At 36.8% G+C, this 23,293-nt stretch overlaps 2 protein-coding genes across 4 annotated transcripts in view; one reads left to right on the top strand and one right to left on the bottom strand.

Moving 5' to 3' along the window:
- The window catches only part of pald1a (phosphatase domain containing paladin 1a), a 91,198-nt gene extending 74,830 nt beyond the window's left edge, over nt 1-16,368 (bottom strand). Inside the window, exon 1 of one of the 3 annotated variants that reach the window (XM_077230857.1) lies at nt 16,145-16,368. In XM_077230857.1, the coding sequence (XP_077086972.1) occupies nt 16,145-16,320 (176 nt within the window). In that variant the 5' untranslated portion in view covers nt 16,321-16,368. Of the gene's footprint in view, nt 1-5,641; nt 6,129-15,517; nt 15,651-16,144 lie in introns of those variants that run through there. The other 2 variants (XM_077230859.1, XM_077230858.1) reach the window with 2 other exon arrangements.
- Nucleotides 16,369-17,462: 1,094 nt separating this feature from the next.
- On the top strand, nt 17,463-21,798 carry ndr2 (nodal-related 2). Its single transcript, XM_077230805.1, has 3 exons — nt 17,463-17,700; nt 20,050-20,792; nt 21,646-21,798. Exons 1-3 carry the CDS (start codon nt 17,463-17,465, stop codon nt 21,796-21,798), a joined length of 1,134 nt encoding a protein of 377 aa, XP_077086920.1.
- The last annotated feature ends 1,495 nt before the right edge of the window (nt 21,799-23,293 follow it).

The raw sequence follows: 23,293 nt of genomic DNA, 5'->3' as shown, positions 1-23,293 counted from the left end.
TACACACAGATGGGCTTTCCCTAGTTTCCCGCCTCAACATCTATTGAAATTCCGCTGGTGGAGTTGTATATCTGGGCCGGAGCGCGGCACAAAGGCCCTGCGTGCGACGGGAAGTGTGTGCAGCTGCAGGAAGCATCTGCGCTCGGGCAGAGGAAGGATGAGGAACGCTCTCGTTCTTACCAGGTGTACATCACGCATCAGAAATGACATTTACAACTTCAAGCAGAGCTGGGAACTCTGGGATACACCGATAGAGGCCCGAAAATGGGTCTCAGGTCTGATCCTGCAACACACAGCAGTGAAGTGAACATGCTAATGCTAATAACAGCTATATGATGCACATGCACACACAAACACTGTTTAAAGCAAGTCAGATTAATCACTTGCATACACACACACTCACTCACACACCCTCTCACACACACACCCTTCTCACACACACTCATTCACACACACCCTCTCACACACACACACACCCTCATACACACCCACACACACACCATCACACACCCTCTTTACACAGCTATTGGACTGAAATCATATTTCCAGTTACTGACTTAAGTCTAAAAGAACTTGAATTATTCAGAATAATGCGTGTTTTTTTTAAACTCTACTATTGGACTATATTTCTAGGCGGATGTATACGTAGATATAACCTGTGTGTCGAGTGGTGGAGTTTGTTACATGTAAACGCATGCCAGACGCTACAAACGCTTTATACAAAACAAATGACCAGATGAAATGATTCTCTGTGCTAAAAGACAATAACGCTGTTAATAAAGTTTAAAAAAAAGTCTGTTGGACTAAAACATGTTATTTAAAGACTTGATTTTGTCAATCTGGAATTGATTGGATGGTGACAAGTATCTTTAATCTGAAATATAAGAGACCGATGTCGACAGCAAAACAAAGCGCACTTATAATAAATCATAAGCCGACAGTGCATTAATAAAGTAAATGGGACTTGTAATGTGTGTTTATCTCCACTTGGGATATACGATTAATGTTATCTTTATCGGCCAGATAAGAAAATTAAAACCGATAAATACAGTATTATTTCCTTCAGCTGAGACACTTCAGATGTTCAACATGATGGTTTTGAATTGCTTAAAGGTCCCATAATGTACAACTTTCTGATGTTTACAGCTGCTTTCTCAGGAGCTCTGCCAAGAACAGCTCGATTTTGGCCCGTCTACTTAATATTCATGAGCCTCTCGTCTGATTGGCCTGTTGTTTTCTGCGTGATCCACCATTGGTGGGGGCGGAGACTGTAGTTCTGACATCACAAATATACGGAAGTCACAACGGCTCGTGAAAAGGCACAGCTACTTTATGCAGGCTGTGTGCATTTGTCTGTGGATCGACTGTTTTGAAACTTATTTCATAACCCGTCATCATGAAAAAAGACAGGAAATTTCAGTTTTGACAATATGGGACCTTAAAAATATGATTGAAATCAATTCAAAAGGAAAATACGGCAAATATGACGTCTGTCATATCAGCTACATAAAATGATAATGAGCACATTATAATTGTGTGCTTGAGACGTGGCTTTTAATGGGGAGACTTGTGTAATCAGGCTCGCAAAAATTACATAAAAATTTGCATTTAGAGTCATAACGGCCAATATATCGGTTATCAGTATCGACCACATTTTTCATATCACGGCATCATTAATCTCCACACTAAAGTCTCTGAAATTCAAAACCCAGAATCTCCAGAAGAGGGTGAAATGAAATCTTAAGGGGTCATGTGACTTCAGTAAACTGTAATTGTGGTGAACTAAACGCAGCTGGAAAATCATTCTGACTCCTCTTTAAACTACATGGTTTTGGGAATGTGAAATATGATATCACATTAATACCCTGCTATTCTTTTGAAGTAGTGTGGTATTATCATATGATACTGCTTTATTGAAAGGATAAAGAGTCATTCATCTCTGTTTGTAACCACAAAGTCAGTTTTAGGTGACACACCTCACACACACATACACACACACACACATACACACACACACACACACACACACAGAGAGAGAGAGTTGCCGCCCATCTCCACAGGAAGTTGAGGGTTATTATATAGTTAACGACAACTAAAATGAAAACCAAAATCAGAAAGAAGCTAAATTAAATAAAGGATAATAAAAAAAAGCATTTCTCTAACTAACTAAAACTGAAAAAAAAGAAAAAAACTTTCAGCCATATTTAAAAAACGATGACAAAAACCCACAACAAAATTACTAAAAATAGAAAATCCAAAAAAACTAGTATCTCAATGATGCTTCAATACTATATGACATAATATAATGTGTTTGTAATCTTTCTTCAATGAAGGCCGTATTTGAGCATCTTTCCAGAAGAATCCCTTACGTCTCTCTTGAACGTCTCTTTAATAAAACTCATCTGCAAATACGCTAGTTTTCACATTTATTTCATACAAATCCCAATGGCATAAAAACACTGAAGAACATTTCTGCAGACAAAAATAGCTGTATATTCACCGGTGTAAGTCAGAATGTTTTTATATATTCACCGGTGTAAGTCAGATTGGTTTTACAAATTAGGCCCGCAAGATTCTGGATAAATTAAGAAATCACAATTTTTGTCGTCGTTGTTTAAAATAAAGATTCTCCCACGATTCTGAAAAGACAATTAAACAAGTAACATGTAATTTACAAGATGTTCTGACAAAATGTTAATTGCTGCAGTCTATTTAAAAAATATTTAATTCATTTAAGAATAAATAAATAATTTAATCGGTTTGAGTGAATGACTCAATGACTCGCTCAAAAAGACGTCACTTATTTCATTACTGGCGAAAGTAATGTGTACTAGTGTAACAGCGCAGCGCTCCTGTGTTGTACGTCACACGCATCACACACATGACCAGCGTCGGCCAATAGTGAGCCTGCGTGTGACGTAGCTCTACGCTATTACACTACGCTAACTCACTCGAGGCCCACAGAGAAGGAAATGAAGAGTTGAAATAAAGTCGTTATTTTTGTTTGTTTTTTGCGCACAAAAAGTATTCTCGTCTTAGACTTAAGATTGAGCCACTGTAGTCACTTGGACTATTTTAACGATGTCTTTAATAACTTTTCGGGGAACAAGTGTAAATCCCTTAGAAGCCTATGGAGGAGTGATCCAGCTCTCAGATTTAATCACAAATATCTTAATTCGTGTTCCGAAGATGAACGAAGGTCTTACGGGTCAAATGTATTTTTCTAAATAAAATGACAGAATTTGAATTTTTAGGGCAAATATCCCCTTAAGATGACCAGTTACCCTGTTAGGTCCACTACACAGGGATCAATCTGGAAATCAGAGCACATCCTTTAATCTAGGACACATTATTACAAACTATGTGAAGGTCAGAGTTACAAAACCATGACTTAAGACATAAAAATCCCTTTAACAGGGAACTACCTCATAAAAAATGAGGATGTTTAGTGTCTTTAAGAACAAAACATCCAAATGCATGACAGCGATGATCAAATGAATAATGCACTTGGTTTACTGGGGTTTTACACTATATTAAAGAAGACTCTGACACTTTCACCTCCATTAGCAGTGAACCGCAGTGTCAAACTTCCCCTACGAGTAAGAACAACTGCCCCGGAAAAACTAACTTCCTCACACAATTTCCTGTGTTGCAACACCACGGGGATGTGCATGTTACTTCACGATGGTATCGGATGGTAATACCGTGGTATTGATTGCATGAATGATTTGCATGTTCACATACTGTAACATTTAAATCCCTCTGAATAATATTCTTCACGCCACCTTTAACCACAAACATACATTCATATTTACAATGACGCAGAATACCTCTTGAAATAATACTAAAAAAAATACAAGCATATCAACGGGAACTATAGTATAGTATATAACCACCATGGTGCTTTCGTGAACTCATAAACACTCCGCATGCAACTAAATATCAGCACTTTACTGGAGCTTAGTGTGTGTCTGAGACAAAACAGGCTGTATGGTTTTCCCAGAATGCAGCAGGAAAAATTATGCATCATCTCTCTCTCACACACACACACACACAGACATTTACAGATCAGAAATAGCACATAATTACAGTTATTCTGAACAGAGCTCAGCCCAAAGTGAAAACACAGCCTCGCCATCTACATATCAACACAGTTGTTTGTCGTCTTAGTGTGCATGTTAAACCTGAACACTCAAGGCGACAAGATATTAAGATTATGTATCATATATAAATGGATTTGGGCATATCTATAACTATTAGATATCATATGACCTCAGCTTAATGGCCAGAATCTGCATTTACTGAATGGAAAAGATCAGCTTGGATATTCTGCAATCAAATGCTTTAGAACGACAGGATGCATTGTGGGATAGTAGTAAACAGACAGACAGGCATCATTCCTGCTTGAATCCCATGGAAACCCCATCATGTGACCAACGGCACGCTCAACATCAGACCACAGCACTGAGAAAGCCATTACTGAAAATGCATTTAGCATTTTATTTCCCAATAATTACTCAGTCTCTACACTCGTGCCAATGCCTTTCAACCGAAGCATCGAGCAGTGAGATGTCATGTAGGCATCTATTAATTTTATAAAAAATACATTTAAAAAAATGCATCTCATACAGAGAAACACAAGACACACACAAACACATATATTTATCTCGATATCTGAGGACATCTCATAGACCGCTACTCTACTTAATGTACTTTAATATAAACAAACAACAACACATAACTATAAAAATTATTTTGAAAGTTAAGGGAACATGTAAATACATACACCAAAAGCTTAAAAAGTATTCCTAAAGAAATATTAGCTTTTTAAGTGTTGTTTTGAGTCTAAAAAAATGAATTATTATGAATAGATGAATATTATATAAAAAATATTTAAAAAATAAACAAAATTCTACAGACCCTAAAACACCATTAACAAAGCAATTACTCATTTTAGGAATCATTTTTAGCTTTGAGGACGACAACACTGAACAAAGTATTTGCATCACTGTAAAATATTGGGTAGCAGTGAAGCTTAAATATTATTATTTAAAAACATAATCTGGCAAATCAGTGTGGTGTAACCGACAGGAACTCATTTTTGTTGTCATTGTCAAAAAAACCATAAAGCAGGAAATGACATCACAGAGAAGACCCCTGTACACGCTCATGAGCGGGTCAAGGCCAACTCTTTTAAAAACGTGATCATGGCAACTTGAAATAATAATTTAAAGATTAAGATGTGTACATGTGCATTTTTTCCACTTGACACTTTTGGAGTCATTAACTCACCATGAAAATGGCATACAAGTTATAACATAGGAACACATTTTAAACCCTTTTGTTCTTATTTGCACTTCATCCAAGTACAAAAGCCATCACTTGACACAAAATGGACATGAAATGAAAACTCATGTTCAAACGAGCTCATGACAAATTTGAGCCGTAGAAAATATAAACTATAAACTCAATTAACATGTTCATAAATCTCCTTGTGATGATGCCTACTGTGTGCAACAAGATTCATCACTAAATGACAAATAAAGCCAGCAGAGAACACAAAACAAAGACTCGACTAACATAAAACACATTCAAACCGACACACACTCCCACACACACACACACAAAGGTCCAGCCGTACCTGAGAACACACACGTCGCAGCACCATCAAATCCAGAGACGTCTAGAGATCCCACTGACAGGTATCAGACTAACTGAGGCGTGCCATGAGTTTCTCTACAGCGCTGTGCATGCGTCCGTGTGTGTGTGTGTGTGTGTGTGTTTAGGGCAGTCAGCCTCTGATTAGTAGTCTAAGACAGCGAGAGTTCAGTCTGAGCGACAGCGAGTGTCAGACGCAAACACAATCTCAGGAAGAGCGGCGTAATAAATCCGCGTGTGTGAAGGATATGTGGGTGGGTCTTACCCATCTCACACACACACACACACATTACCACATGAATTAAAAGCTCTCCACAGTGTGACCGTGTGACTGCCGCCCCTACAAACACACACACACACTCAGTCACAGTCAGCACAAACCAAACAACACGACGAGCTAACAGCATGTGCGTTTACATCGTGTAATTCACCGCAGCTCTTGTAAGTTAGCACACCGCACTAATTACTTCATTCGTAAGCAATTAAGACGCCCTGTCTCTGAATGTCAACACACACACACACACACACAGCTGAGTAAACAAAGGTAAATTTCAGCAGGTCTGAGGACACACACATACACATGCATTTACCTGAGGACTGAGACTTCTACTGTATAAGCTAATGTACTTCAATATTAAAATACAATAAATTACTTTTAAAAGTAATATAAAACAAAACGTATATAATTTTTTTTTTTTTTTAACACACACACATAGGCTATATATGCATCCTGATAAAGTTCCCTTGGCCTTTGGAGTTAAAATATCCCACATTATCATCACACACACACTTCACCATATCTAGAGATCGGCTTGGGGAACTTTCCATAAGATCATATTTCAATGCAAATCATACCAGCTATTAGCCTAACTGAAATAACACCATGCTGATCTCTACATATGGTGACGGGAATGTGATGATGTGGGATATTTTAATCCCAAAGGCCAAGGGAACTTTATCAGGATGCATATTATCCCGGATCTATGAAATAACTGGCCTTTAAAAATAAAAATCTGCCGTCTCTATTTAAGTTTAACATAGGGGCGTCCTGACTTACCCAGTATTTTAAGGAAGAACATTTATTTATTTACGATACATTATTCATTCACAAAGAAAATTGGTGTCCTTAAAGGTTGGATTTTTCCTCATATTTTAAATTAAGACATTAAGATTAATTTCCAAAAGATGATTTTTTATTCCTCTTTTTCGTCAACTTTAGCATGGGTGTCTTCACTTATGCTATACACTGTTTATGTATATAGATAATATATGTATATACTTTTTTAATATATATTTTATATACGTTTTGTTTTATCAATTAAAATAACACCATGCCGTGTATATTCGTGTGTGTGTGTGTGTGTGTGTGTGTGTGTGTGTGTGTGTGTGTGTGTGTGTGTGTGTGTGTGTGTGTGTGTGTGTGTGTGTGTGTGTGTGTGTGTGTGTGTGTGTGTGTCAGAATTGCCCTTTGCTATATCAGAATGCACACACCAGGCCGTGTGTGTTTGTGTGTGTGTATGTGTATATATATATATATATATATATATATATATATATATATATATATATATATATATATATACACACACACACACACACATACATAAATACACACACAATATTTCTATATTTTATTTTATATTTACATTTATACCCCAACCCTAAGATAACACTTAAAATCAATTATTTATTTTAGGAATCATTTAAGCTTTGAGGATATTGACAAACTGAGGTTTTGCCAGATCTTTAACTATAACCAGGTAAACTCAACTTGTTCCATTACAGAACTGGTGCTTGCAAAATTTCTGAATATTTTGCCTCATTGATTAATACTTTCAATTCAGATATTAATAGTGGTACCGAGTACTCTCAGCAACATTTATCCATTCTTAAATTCAGAATTATATACATTTTACCGCACATTCAGCTCAGAAAATGTGTGTTTGAACCTCTAACATAACTAACGTGATCTGACTGTCCAGTTCCTCAGTCACAGGGTTTTTTAAGGATAAGTGTTCAGGGGGTATTCAGAAAAAACATCTGAGGGAGTCCAAGACATGTGTGTCTGATACAGCAAAGGGCAATTCTGACACACACACACACACACGAAGAGAAAGAGAGAGAAACAAAATGGGGCAAAAGGGTGAGGCAGGAAATTGCTGTACTATCTCAATCTCAGCTAAATTTACACTGTTCACAAACCACATGTACACAAACTCACTGGAGGACTAGTGCTCATCCGAGTCCAACACACAACTCATAGTTGCGTCACGATAAAAAAAGAACATTATGACACCATAATCAAAGAAAACAACATTCAATCGCTGAAAAGTTCCTTAAAGAAACCTTAAACTCATGTCGTTTCAAATTCAAACACATATGACTTTTGTTCTTCTAAATCTAAAAAACAAGTCATACATTAGTGACCAGAAGGTTGTCAAGCTCCAAATAAGACAAAAAGCTCAACAGATCCATAAGTCAATTATAAAGTTTTCTTCGAGACAAAGGCGAGTATAGCATCACTTCTACAGGATTTGGGCTGTTTAGTAGAACAAACCCGACCACACCTGTTTCTTCCTCTAACGGCTCTGATGAACCTGCCAGCGCAATAAATGACGAGATGCATGCGAGACCAAAGCCTCAGCGAAGAGCGGAAATCATGCATCTCTCTTTTTTATGAGGCTCTGTGACATTTTGCCCTTGTGGTGCTTCACAGTTAATCGTGCATGAAGGAATATTTGTTTGTTACGCTTGTGGACTTAATTCGAGAAATGAGGCAAAGCAGACGGAAGCAGCAGAAGACCTCGATCGAGTGACGTTCTCAAGCAGTGAACAACATTTCAGCTTCCTGTGAAACTTCCTCACAGGCTGTGAAAAGAGAAACGTTAATCTGCCCTTTTCCTGCTCTCTACCTCTCTGATCAATGCTTTTTGTGTTTTAAACATCCTTTTCCGACTGGACTCGCTCCGCTCTGAGAGCTTGACACCTGTGCTAGCGTGTGTTTCCGTTAGGAAGAACATTTTCCCGCCTGGATTCGCCCTCGTTAATCAATGAAACAGAAAACACACATCAGAGACCCTGATGGTCCTGAAAACAAAGCGAATTGTCCTTTTTCACGGTCAGTCAGTGGCTAAAACTGGATTATTATAGTTAACTAAAACCTAAAACCAGTGGTGGACAAAGTGCACAAATCAAGTACTTGAGTAAAAGTACAGATACCCTAATAAAATATTAATCGAGTAAACATCCAGAACTTGATTTTTAATGTATTTAAAAGTGCTGGGCAACAATTAAATCGCATCCAAAATAAAAGTTTGTGATAATATATGTGTGTGTACTGTGTAGGGCTGAAGCTATCAATTCTTTTTGTAATCGATTAATCTAGCACTTAATCCATCGATTAATCGAGTAATCTGATCAATTTTGTTGTGTGAGTTTTATTAACAGAATAGTTATATTAAACTTGTGTCTATTTCAGTTAAAGCTGTTATAAGTTATATACTATAAGTTATATAGTATGCCAGTTATAAAGCTATCTCATATGTGAATTTTCCTTTAAGATGTTATAATATAACCACTCTAAGCATCTAAGCATATTTGTGTATTCTGGTAGATTAACGCTGAAGAAGAGCTGTAACGTGACTTGTTGTTGAACACGCAGTAAAAGCTGACGCACTTTTTGTTCCGTGCGTTTTAACTGAAAAATGAGTACTCCGAATCTTTATTAAAAACCAACAGGCTGGGGACTTTAAATTTTTGTAGTTGTCTGTATTTGGCAGACGTGAAATACAAACAAGGTCTCGCAAAGACTGCAATACAATATTTGTTCCTCCCTCACGTCCCGTTGTGTACAGTGAATGCATGCTGAAATTATTGTTGCGTGGCTACATAAAAGTTTAAGCATATGTGATGCACTGCTGCAATTGGTCTGACTGGCGTGTGTGTGTGTGTGTGTGTGTGTGTGTGTGTGTGTGTGTGTGTGTGTGTGTAGGGGTTCTTTTTTTAGGCTATACTCTCTTGCAATTGAACATGATAGTTACGTTTACTACTTAAAAATGTCATCAAAGCTAAAACTCACGTCACGACATCGCTACAAATACAGTATGGGATTAAAATCAGCGAACATCAATAGGCTTAGACTACGTTACCTTGTTTCAAGTCAAGTCAAGTCACCTTTATTTATATAGCGCTTTTTACAATACAGATTGTATCAAAGCAGCTTCACAGTGATAACATGAAAATAATATAACAGAGTTTGTTTCTAAAAGAAAAATTGAGTCAACGTCCACCTTAAGTAAGGCAGATCAATAATATTATTGAATATTAAATGTCCCCAACTAAGCAAGCCAAAAGCCAAGGCAACAGTATTTCAGCGATGCTTGGTGAAACAGCAAGGAATGGATGTCTCCTGTTCAGATGCTGAATCATGGAAGATGTGCTGTTGTGGTATGCCAGCTCTATTTTGCAGTAAAGACACTGCACCTTGTTGTCTTCTTTATTAAGTGTGTAATGATCCAACACTTTAGACAATTTCTGCCGTTTATTTACATATTTATTCTCCGTCATCGCGCCAACTAAATTCAAAATATATGCTTCCTGATCATAGGAATTTAACGAGGCTTCGAGTTTTTGCCTCGAGGAATTTTTGTAATCGAGTAACTCGAGGAATCGTTTCAGCCCTAGTACTGTGTATAATTATTTTGTATTTAAATAAACATACATGCATGTTCTGTATATATTTAAGAAAATAATATAAATGATGTGTATATGTATATGTATATATATACACACTCGTGCAAATATTAAATATATACATGCATATATGTGTGTATTTATATAAAATAATTATACACGGTACACACACATATATATTACCTAAACAAACTTTTATTTTGAATCGTGATTAATCGTTGCCCAGCACTAGTATTTAAGTATTAAAAAGTAAAAATTAGAGATCGATGAATGTATTTATTTAGCAATTTTATTTACTCCATCTTACCCAAAATGTGAGTACGGTTTGATTGAGCTTAAATGGGTTTTATAGCCCAGTCTGACATCATTATGAATTATTATGAATTGTCAAGTAACCTGCAATAGTTCACAAAAAAATACAAAGTTCTGTCATGAAACTCTAGATGACGCTGACTGATGGGTCCTTAACTCAATCTGCTTGCAATCACATCATTCTCTATAGGGCACAGCTGATTGGTTACTGCTGTATCAGTAGCCATTGAGATGCAGTGCTCAACCTTCAAACACTTGGTCAGCATTAGCAGTTGCAGCGGTCTTTCAGAAACCCTCCACCTTCCCCAGCTCCACCTGTATCTGCTACTGGTTATTCATGTATGCTATATTGTACAGCAGCAGCAAGTCTTACTTGCTAACTGCAACATGTGTATGTATTGACAGTAGCTAGTCCCATACTTGCTCTGCAGCAGCAGCAACAATGGCAGGAGCAATAACGGCAGCAATAACAGCAGCAGCAATAACTAAAAGCAGCAATTAGGGCTGGGCGATATATCGCATCATATTGTTATGCGCATCTCGTGAGTAAAGCCGGTTCCTTGATTAGTAGTAAATCGCCTTCACCTGCTTTCAGATGGAGCGGCATTTATTACAAAGAGCCGTAGTTAACTGACAAGCTGAGCCATATCACATTAATTATCGCTGGCGATACGTCCGCGGTATTAATGCGATATGGCTCAGCTTGTCAGTTAACTACGGCTCTTTGTAGTAAATGCCGTTCCATCTGAAAGCAGGTGAAGGTGATTTACTACTAAAGATTTACTACTTACAACTAAAGCAGCAGCAATAACTACAAGTAGCAATAACAGGAGCAGCAATAACATCAGCAGCAACAACTAAAAGTAGCAACAACTAAAAGTAGCAATAACAGCAGCAGCAATAACTACAAGTAGCAATAACATCAGCAGCAATAACTACAAGTAGCAATAACAGGAGCAGCAATAACATCAGCAGCAACAACTAAAAGTAGCAACAACTAAAAGTAGCAATAACAGCAGCAGCAATAACTACAAGTAGCAATAACATCAGCAGCAACAACTAAAAGTAGCAACAACTACAAGTAGCAATAACATCAGCAGCAATAACTACAAGTAGCAATAACAGCAGCAGCAATAACTACAAGTAGCAATAACATCAGCAGCAATAACTACAAGTAGCAAAAACATCAGCAGCAATAACTACAAGTAGTAATAACATCAGCAATAACTACAAGTAGCAATAACATCAGCAATAACTACAAGTAGCAATAACATCAGCAGCGACTAAAAGTAGCAACAACTAAAAGTAGCAATAACAGCAGCAGCAATAACTACAAGTAGCAATAACAGCAGCAATAACTACAAGTAGCAATAACATCAGCAGCAATAACTACAAGTAGCAATAACAGGAGCAATAACTACAAGTAGCAATAACAGGAGCAGTAATAACTACAAGTAGCAATAACATCAGCAGCAACAACTAAAAGTAGCAACAACTAAAAGTAGCAATAACAGCAGCAGCAATAACTAAAAGTAGCAATAACAGGAGCAGCAATAACTACAAGTAGCAATAATAGAAGCAGCAATAACCACAAGTAGCAATAATAGCAGCAATAACTACAAGTAGCAATAACAGTAGCAATAACAGCAGCAATAACTACAAGTATCAATAACAGCAGCAGCAACTAAAAGTAGCAACAACTAAAAGTAGCAATAACAGGAGCAGCAATAACTACAAGTAGCAATAACAGAAGCAACAATAACCACAAGTAACAATAATAGCAGCAATAACTACAAGTAGCAATAACAGTAGCAATAACAGCAGCAATAACTACAAGTAGCAATAACATCAGCAGCAACTAAAAGTAGCAACAACTAAAAGTAGCAATAACAGCAGCAGCAATAACTACAAGTAGCAATAACATCAGCAGCAATAACTAAAAGTAGCAATAACATCAGCAGCAATAACTAAAAGTAGCAATAACATCAGCAGCAATAACTAAAAGTAGCAATAACATCAGCAGCAATAACTACAAGTAGCAATAACATCAGCAGCAACTAAAAGTAGCAACAACTACAAGTAGCAATAACAGGAGCAGCAATAACTACAAGTAGCAATAACAGGAGCAGCAATAACTACAAGTAGCAATAACAGCAGCAATAACTACAAGTAGCAATAACAGTAGCAATAACAGCAGCAATAACTACAAGTAGCAATAACAGCAGCAATAACTACAAGTAGCAATAACAGCAGCAATAACTACAAGTAGCAATAACAGCAGCAATAACTACAAGTAGCAATAACAGTAGCAATAACAGGAGCAGCAATAACTACAAGTAGCAATAACATCAGTAGCAACAACTAAAAGTAGCAATAACAGCAGCAGCAATAACTACAAGTAGCAATAACAGGAAGAGCAATAATAACAGAACCAGCAATAGGTCGTAGGCTGTGTGTAGCGCACGTACCCTTCGCCGTACACTGACGTGCACCTCTCCAAAAATGTAACAACGCATCAATTCTACGCGGATGCAAGCGCTGTGATTGGTCTGCTAGAACCCCTACCTCGGGTTTCACATGTTCCCTCTGCATGTGTAATTGCGAGTCAACGCGGACAACTACGCAGAAGTATAAATGAAAACCAACGCGTAGTCTATAGAGTAGAGGCTCCAGCGTAAGTCCGACGCAAAGGATAAATCAGGCTTTAGAGCCAGACTCTTGAACTCAGTGAACACACTCAGACCGGATCATCTGAATCAGTTAGTTGTCGTCTCCAGAATAGATGCAACGAATGAATCGTTTGATTTTCGAACAGTTTTAACAGGTTAACTGAAAAGAATCGGCTTGTTCAAGAAAGAGACACACTTTCTTCAGTTCAAAATAACGAGGAATGACATTTAGTGGAGAAAAAAAGTACGATATTATGCGTAAAGTAAAAGTATGCGTCCAAAATAAAATAATCTGATAAAGTACAGATTGAAAAATGTATTCTAAAAACTTTATTATATATATCGCAAAGGCAACATTTCATTTCAGTTTAGTTTAACTTGATGCACTGAAAAAACTAAGTAATGTAGCATTGTAAATTACTGTAATGCAACGTAATGATGCTAAAAATAACATTAGACTATGATGGATACGTCATATCTGATGATCTAATGTCAACTGCAGAGATATAAGTGATCACGACATGACTATGATGATGCTTATTTCCATTTTGGTAGAAATGAAATCGTAGGTTTAAAAATAGAAAGTACATTCAGTCGCTCCGCCAGATTCTCCGCCAGAGTGTTTTCAACTATACTATTACTGGACTGACATCAAACAGACAAAAGTTGGACATGACATCTAGTGGCTGAGATCATCTTTACACATCATGACAGATGGAGTCACATTCAGTGTACAACACAAAAGACATTAAACAAACAAACTCTTCAGTTACGTTACATATCATTGCATTGGATGAAGTTCTAGAATCTGAAGTTAGCAGTTCCTGTATCTGTGCTCAAATGCTGCAGGATCTTTTTACCATATATGACTTTGTGCTGACATAGTGCATGCAAAATCCAAATATAATCCCTCTACGGATTTATTCATGATGTGACTTTTGCAAAAGTTTCTAAGAGTGGTTTTACACGACATGGCTCTGTCTTACAATCCATGTTCACACTGCCAAGATCAGATGCAGTTTCTAGGATGAAATTATTCCAATGAATTCTATTTCCAATTAATATTTCTCAGGGTGGGTTAAAAAAAAAGTAGGTTCTTTGAAAGTCAATTTCTGTACAGACACCAAACGTCTTGATTACAAAAATATTTTGAACATAGCACACGATTAATCAAGTAGCGGGGCATGTTGTCACAATGGGAACCTGCTGTTTATTCACACTGATTTAAGAATAATTTGTTGACGAAACAGCATATACAAAATCTAATACATTTTAAATGATTTGGCTTTTCAGCCAAATTTGAAAGTAAGAGGATTATGACGCTACAAGGTAGCTAAAATAGAAAGGATATACCAATGTGGATTTAGATAGCAATTAAAATTGTAGTTTGAAAGACAGAATTTGAGAATTCTATTCAACAACAGATGTTTGCATGTTTTGTTTGCAAAAACACAAAATCGCTGCAAGAGAAAACAAGTATTTGTGCAATAGATTTCTGGCTTAAAATCTCATATACACCTTGTGACAATTTGACCCAATCTCAGACTAATAACAAATATTTATGAAATACCTAAAGAAGCATCTTTTATCTTTAAATGCATACTGAAAGCCTATATTAAATATGAATTTTATGTTTCCAACAAGGTGGCAGTATGCTTAATTTCAATTGGCCTCAGTTCTATAATGCCCCAATATAATTTATCTCAATCCCTAACGCAAACTCCTCTAATCTAGTACTGACAGGTTCAAACAAATGGATTATTCATTGAGTTCTGGTGACTAACAGCTCAAGTAACCCAACAGCATCGAAACGAACTTCATCACCATTAATCTTCATAGGCTTGACTCTCGATCCACACATTAGCATTTCAATCCGCTAATATCAAATAGCTTTTATGTGGATTGATAAGATTTAAACATGTAGGTTTCATCCATTTTCAATAATGAGAAAAAGATTATGTCTTATTTAATGAGTTTCTAATTAGAGCTGAAGCCTGTCAAGAAGAATGAGAAACGTAAAGGCAATGAAGACTATTTTAGGCACACTATTTTCCTAACTATTAAGGAAATGCTTCGTTTTTATGTTCGGTTGGAAATATGACAAGTTCTCCACAAATTGTTCCCTCAGTTTTGAATTTATAGCCTACTTTCCTCAAGCTGCCGCTTCAAAAGCTTTATAAACTTACCTCAGGGTGTGAAAGACTTCATAAGTTATTCAAATATCAAGATAATGGTCGTGATTGAGAGTTTAATCGTTAGTTTTACGAGGTCTGTTCTTTGCTACTACAAAGTAACTCAATGCGACACATAAACAAACGATTCTCCTTTGATAATAGAAGAGCGGTCTAATTCTAACGAATCGTTCTTTTGAGTCGGTTCATTTAAATGATTCGGTCGAGTCCAAAATGTAAATTGTATAGATGTTTCATTCACAGAGCACGTAAAATAGCGAAAGAATCGTTGGAACGAATCGGCTCACTGAATCAGTCGCCAGTGTAAATCATTTTCATGCGTTTCTTGTAATCTAGGCTATCTTCTCTGCGTGTGCCTTCAAAACTTATTCAAAATCACAAAACACTCGTTATAGTGTTTTATAATCTGACTAGAGTGAATCATTCATGCAGTCTAACGCAGAAACAGTAACATGCCGCTACATTTACGCTCTGAACAGATCCGGACTGTTACACACTGGTGTTAATAACTCGAGCTTTTCACAACTACAACAATGTAGCTTCATGAAGCAAGTAGGACATCCATGCATGTGAGGAGACGCTCGATCAGATTTAAAGCACTGCAGAAAGTTGAACACTCACCATCGCCGTGAAACAGCCTCCGCCTTGCAAACAGAACCGCTGGCCTGAGCAAACACACACTTCAGTGAAACTCTCTGTGCACGGCTGGAGTCAAACACTCGCTCGGGAAGGAAGGGAAGAAAGAAAAAAGAAAGAGACAATGCTCTCGCGGGGTGTAAGACGGGCTCTTTGAGCATGCGTGTGTCCACGTGTGTGTGTGTGTGTGTGTGTGTGTTTGGTGCCAGGCGCTGCAGGATCCTAAAATCAGTTCAACCAGAAACAGAAAACGTGTATTGTGTATATTAGTCTTACCATTCATTTCATCTATGGAAATATATATATATATATATATATATATATATATATATATATATATATATATATATATATATATATATATATAGTCTATATATAATATAATGGTTAGACGATTTTACACACACACACACACACACACACACACACACACACACACACACACACACACACACACACACACACACACACATATATATATATATATATATATTATATAATCGATTAATCATGAATAATTGCATCTAACATAAAGGTGTGTGTGTGTGTGTGTGTGTGTGTGTGTGTGACGTATATATATATATATATATATATATATATATATATATATATATATATACATACATGCAGACATATACTCACCAAATGACACACACATGTAGCTTCAAACATATATGTTAGATCTTTTATGTTAGATGCAATTAATCACGATTAATCGATTATATTATATATATACATATAGCCTATATATGAGTGCTGTCAAATCAATTAATCACATACATAACATGAACGTTTGTAAATATATAATATATGTGTGTAATATACACATATGCAGACATATACTCAACAAATTACATGTAAATTCAAACTTTTATGTTAGAAATGATATCATTATATATATTGAAACTATTGAAAGCTATAGGCCTACATCAAAATAAGATATGCAAATTAACATTTATTTTGAGTCTATCAGTATATAAATATAACATACTGTTGTATGCATTTGATAAGAGTAGAGAAAGACATATATATCTGACGCCTTGGCTTGAGTTCGCGCAGTGAAAGTGCCATTACAGTCTTCAAAGGGCAAAACAACGTTGGTGACGTCACCGGGCGCAAGGTGTTTTAATTGTTCATTGTAAAATATGCGCCGCATTACCACATGAATAGATGATGAGCTGTCATGGCATGTCAATTTCCTTTAATGTCCTCTGCTACTTGTTAAATATGCAGAGGGGCAGAGGGAGGGGGGTATATAAGCTCTCCTGGACCCCTCGACCTGTCATTCTGACTCCAGTCCATCATGATTGCGCACGGAGCTTTGCGCCTGGCCTGCTACCAACTTCTGCTTATTGGAGTATTTGGAAAACATGGCACAAGGAATATGTCACTTCACTCATCCAGAGCGGACCGAAGCCATCGGTATCATTTACCCACGTATATGATGCACCTCTACAGGCATTTCAGACTCAACCAGACGCGTCCCGTGGAGAGCATGGAGCACGAACACGCGGATACCATCAAAAGCATCCTATCAAAGAGTAAGATTTGATTCACTATATGGAACTTTTGCTTAGATTATGCTATGAATTTATTTTTGCATTTAAAAACGGGAGATTGCGCACCGAGGTGCAAACTCAGGCTCTATTGTTGGGGGTCTCGGTGGCTCCTGGCTGTCAAATCTCGGTGCCAGACACCTTCAATCCACATCTCACTTGCTGGTGAATAAGTCCAGGACTAATGCTCTGCGCAAAGCTGATGTGGATTAGACCCTCGCCAGACATCCTTACACAAATCAGTTGTTAAACCCAAATCAACATCACCCTCCTCGGCTCTTTTTCACACGTCGTCTGATTAGATTAGGAGCTCCGGGTTCCGAGCACGAGTTCTGGAGGTGTTAAACGATGGGTTTCGGTGTTTGTTTTGAAGGGATTACAGTCGCACTGCCTGGCCTCTCCATTAAGATAAACTTAATATCAGATCGATACTGTGCGGGTTTTAATCAGATTGGTGATGTGAGACGGAATAGGCCTAATAATTCAAGAAATAATGCAGGTGCACACCTTTGACAGCTGATTGTGGTTTCTGATATTTAGCTATGTTGGCAATCTTATTTAAACCTACTTAAAGATTTAATGTGATGCGAGGGAGAAAAGAAGAGATTTATAAAAATCAATCGCATGTCCATAATCATACTTCATCCTCATTAATGTGTATTGCTTCTTTAATAGGCATAATCCATTTGACAACATTTCTGGAAGCATTGGATTTTAATATAATTGTCTTGGTTTGTCAACAACAACAATAATAATAATAAGTTATATGTAACATTTTAATCGATTTCAATACATTTATAATATTATTATTGTTTAAAATATGTATTCTATTGTGATTGTAGCATTATTATTTCAATTCAATTACTGTAGAATAAATTGTCTAGAATTCATTAGAATGATGCAACAAGAAAAATATAATGAATATTTTAAATTATCTAAAATATTATATTTTCTTGTTACAATCTAATGAGTATTTAAAATAAATTATTTCGAATAAACAGAATAATCATTAGACTACAACAAGAAAAATAAAATAAACATTTTAAATTATCTAAAATATTATATTTTCTTGTTGCAGTCTAATGAGTATTTAAAATCACTTATTTAGAATAAACTGAACAATCATTAGACTGCAACTAGAAAAATATAATAGTTTTTTTGTTTTAAATTATCTCCAATATTATATTTTGCTGTTGGAGTCTAATGATTATTTTTAATAAATTATTTATAATAAACATAATAATCATTAGACTGCAACAAGTAGAACAGAAAAACTGCAACAAAAATAATTCTAAATAACAATGATAATAATTGATATTATTGTGAACAAACCAAGCCAAATATATTAAAGTGCAATGCTTCCAGAAATGTTTGCAAACTCAAAGTTGGACTCAAAATTAAAGAAGTCATCTAATGATTATTTGAACTAGGCTGATGTTGAATGGCAGAGCTATTAAACACAGCCAGGAACACTTATTAGATAAACCAAAGCAATTAGCAATTTTAATGTAAATGTACAGCAGGCCTAATACACTCGACTGGACAAGAGCCTCACACACACGAGGATCAAAGTGTGTGTGTTCAGCTGGCACAAATCACCTCATTACCTTTAGGTTTGTGTGCACTACAGAGAGCCATTCATCCCTGGAGGAAAATAAACATCAAAAGAGTCTGTGATGGGCCGTGTCTCAAACTGGGGGAATCTCACCAATCTTATCATGTGACCCTGGACCACAAAACCAGTCATAAGGAGAATTTTTTTGAAATTGAGATTTATGCATCATCTGAAAGCTGAATAAATAAGCTTTCCGTTGTTAGGATACATTGTTATGATAGGACAATATTTGCCCGAGATACAACTATTTGAAAATCGAAATAGTGAGAAAAATCGCCTTTAAAGTTGTCAATTTTTGTTCGCGATTGAGCTGCATTCACTCTAAATACATTTTTATATATTTACGGAAGGAAATGTATCAAAATAACTTCATGGAACGTTATCTTTACTTAATATCCTAATGATTTTTGGCATAAAAACTCACTCTTAATTGTAATGTGGACTCATGCACTCATGTATTTTCTGTGAAGCTGATTTGAAATGATGTGTATTGTGAAAAGCGATATATAAATAAATGCGAATTGAATTGAGACCCATACAATGTATTGCTGGCTATTGCCACAACTTTACCCGTGCGACTTATAACTGGTTTTGTGGTCCAGGATCACACATATAAGCAAAAATGATAAAAGTTGAACTATAAACGGAAAATAATTAAATGGAAATAATGTATTTTGTAATTTGCATGTGATTTACATCTTCTCATGGTCTTTTTCCAGGTGTTATCAATCAAGACAGGCACTACATCACACACTTCGACCTTTCTTCTGTGCTTTCCGAGCGTCAGATTCAGTCGGCGGAGCTGCGGATCCGAATCCCCAAACAAACACATCAAACGAACATCACAGTGGAGATCAGACACCAGCATGATGTCCCGTGCAACCAGCGCCAATTCTGTCTGGAAAACCAGTCCCTGGGCCAGCTCTCAGGATCATCTCTGATGAGCGATTCCCATAACTGGAGGGTCTATAACGTCACACACCTGCTCCTCGACTGGATCGGTCCGAAGCTTTCCCAGAAAAGGCGCGTGAAGGCGAAAAGAGACGTGAGGATCCTTCAAAACGGGCCTAAGCATCTAGACGGCATCCGTCACAGAGCAATGCTGCTACTATTCTCACAAACCAGCTCTGAACTGGGAGAACCGGATAAAGCCAGTCTCCTCCACACGGCTGAGAAGTCCAAGTTCTTATTCAACACCGAAGGAAAGGAGATACGGAGAGAGAAGCTGCTCAAGAGCAGGAGGGGTCGCAGAGGTCAACCTATGAGGAACCCGGAGCTGGTCAAGAGTTCAGTGGACCGGAGCTCGATGTGTCGGAGAGTCGACATGCATGTGGACTTCAATCAGATCGGATGGGGATCGTGGATCGTTTTCCCTAAGAAGTACAACGCGTTCCGGTGCGAGGGAAGCTGCCCGAATCCTCTGGGAGAAGAGCTTCATCCCACCAACCACGCGTACATGCAGGTGAGGGGCGTCACACTACTGTTACCTCACCTTTCAAAGCGTTAAGAGTGCATTAAACTCCTCAACAGAGGGATTATCCTTAGATAAAACCGTTAAATACATTTTCGATACTTAAAATATAATGAAATAAAATAAAAAGTTGAAAAGTCTTTTATTTCTGTTTGTTGCCAAGGCAAATTTTCTCATTTTTCATTTAGCTTTCTCAAGTACCGAAATGACTTAAACTGAAATAAAAATGTCATAAAAAATTTTAAACTTAAACTTATTTCTCATTTTTATTTCAGTATTAAAAAACTAAAAATAAAATTGAAATAAAAATGACATAAAAAATGTCAATTGAATAAACTTTCAATACTTGGGATAAAATAAAATATTTAAAAAAAACATCTTATTTCTCAATTTCTTTTCAGTACTAAAATAACTAAGCTAAAACTGAAATAAAAAAGTACATTAAAAAATTTGTCACTTAAAATAATAAAATAAATGTTAACCAAAAAGGTATTTTATTTCAGCAACATTGATTATTTTCATTTAGTCAAACTTAACATACTAAAAAACGTAAAAAAGTTACATATACAATTTTTTCATTATCGTAAATTGAAATAAATGTTAACTAAATATAAAAAACTTAAACTTATTTTATTTATCTAGATGCCAAGGCAACATTTCTCATTGTCATTTAGTTTAACTTTAAGTGTATTAAAATTAAAATTGAAATTAATAAAATGACAGCAAAATTACTAAAGCTTGAAGTGAATTTAAAATAGAAATGTAAAGTATGAAAGTGAACCTAATTGAGATGATCAGTGAATGATGGTGCAGTAACGCTGGTCTCCATGCGCTTCTCCTGCAGAGTTTGCTGAAGTATTATCATCCCAGCAGAGCTCCGGCTGCGTGCTGCGCTCCCACCAAGATGAGTCCGCTCAGCATGCTTTACTACGAGAACGGAGAACTCATCCTGAGACACCACGAGGACATGCTGGTGGAGGAGTGTGGATGCCTGTGACCGACCCTCGTCTTCATCAGATCTTCATCAGAGAGACGATCTTCATCAGATCTTCATAAGATCTTCATCAGATCTTCATCAGATCTTCATCAAATCTTCATCAGATCTTCATCAGATCTTCATCAGATCTTCATAAGATCTTCATCAGATCTTCATCAGATCTTCATCAAATCTTCATCAGATCTTCATCAGATCTTCATCAGATCTTCATCAAATCTTCATCAGATCTTCATCAGATCTTCATCAGGGAGACGATCTTCATCAGATCTTCATCAGAGAGACGATCTTCATCAGATCTTCATCAGATCTTCATCAGAGAGACGATCTTCATCAGATCTTCATCAGATCTTCATCAGAGAGACGATCTTCGTCAGATCTTCATCAGAGAGACGATCTTCATCAGATCTTCATCAGATCTTCATCAGATCTTCATCAGATCTTCATCAGATCTTCATCAGATCTTCATCAGAGAGACGATCTTCATCAGATCTTCATCAGATCTTCATCAGAGAGACGATCTTCATCAGATCTTCATCAGAGAGACGATCTTCATCAGATCTTCATCAGATCTTCATCAGATCTTCATCAGAGAGACGATCTTCATCAGATCTTCATCAGATCTTCATCAGAGAGACGATCTTCGTCAGATCTTCATCAGAGAGACGATCTTCATCAGATCTTCATCAGATCTTCATCAGATCTTCATCAGATCTTCATCAGAGAGATGATCTTCATCAGATCTTCATCAGAGAGACGATCTTCATCAGATCTTCATCAGATCTTCATCAGAGAGATGATCTTCATCAGATCTTCATCAGAGAGACGATCTTCATCAGATCTTCATCAGAGCTTCATCATAAAAACGATCTTCATCAGAGAGACGATCTTCATCAGATCTTCATCAGAGCTTCATCATAAAGACGATCTTCATCAGATCTTCATCAGATCTTCATCAGATCTTCATCAGATCTTCATCAGATCTTCATCAGATCTTCATCAGATCTTCATCAGAGAGACGATCTTCAGATCTGCATCAGATCTTCATCAGAAAGAGTTCCAGTGAAGATCCAGAGCCGAGCAACATTATACACAACATGTTAGGACGTCAAAAAAAGCCTGTGAGAGCTATAATGATGAAACATTAACAATATTATTTATAACATGTTATGACTTCAAAAAGACAAGGAAACGCAACACTTACCTGCTGAGGTATATTAGGGATCCCAATTCCCCTAAAAAAAAAAAGAAAAAAATTATCTTCTGAAAATTCCTGCAAATGATGATCAGTCATGAAAACTGTAGAGCTGGAGATCCAGAGCTGAGGAACGTTATACACAACATGTTAGGACTTCAAAAAGAGAGGGAAACAAGTATATTAGGGTTCCCAGTCCCCCCCCCCCCCCCCCCCCAAAAAAAAGACAAGTGAAGGAAAAAAATTCTCTCCTTTTGCGTCTTCTGGAAATTCCTGCAAATGATGATCAATCGTGAAAACTGT

Source organism: Siphateles boraxobius, unplaced genomic scaffold (assembly GCF_051911475.1).
Source record: "Siphateles boraxobius isolate OS27281-9 unplaced genomic scaffold, OSU_SipBor_1 151, whole genome shotgun sequence".
Lineage (NCBI taxonomy): Eukaryota > Metazoa > Chordata > Actinopteri > Cypriniformes > Leuciscidae > Siphateles > Siphateles boraxobius.
Note: the sequence above shows the minus strand (reverse complement) of the source record. Positions and strands in the feature narration are given on the sequence as shown.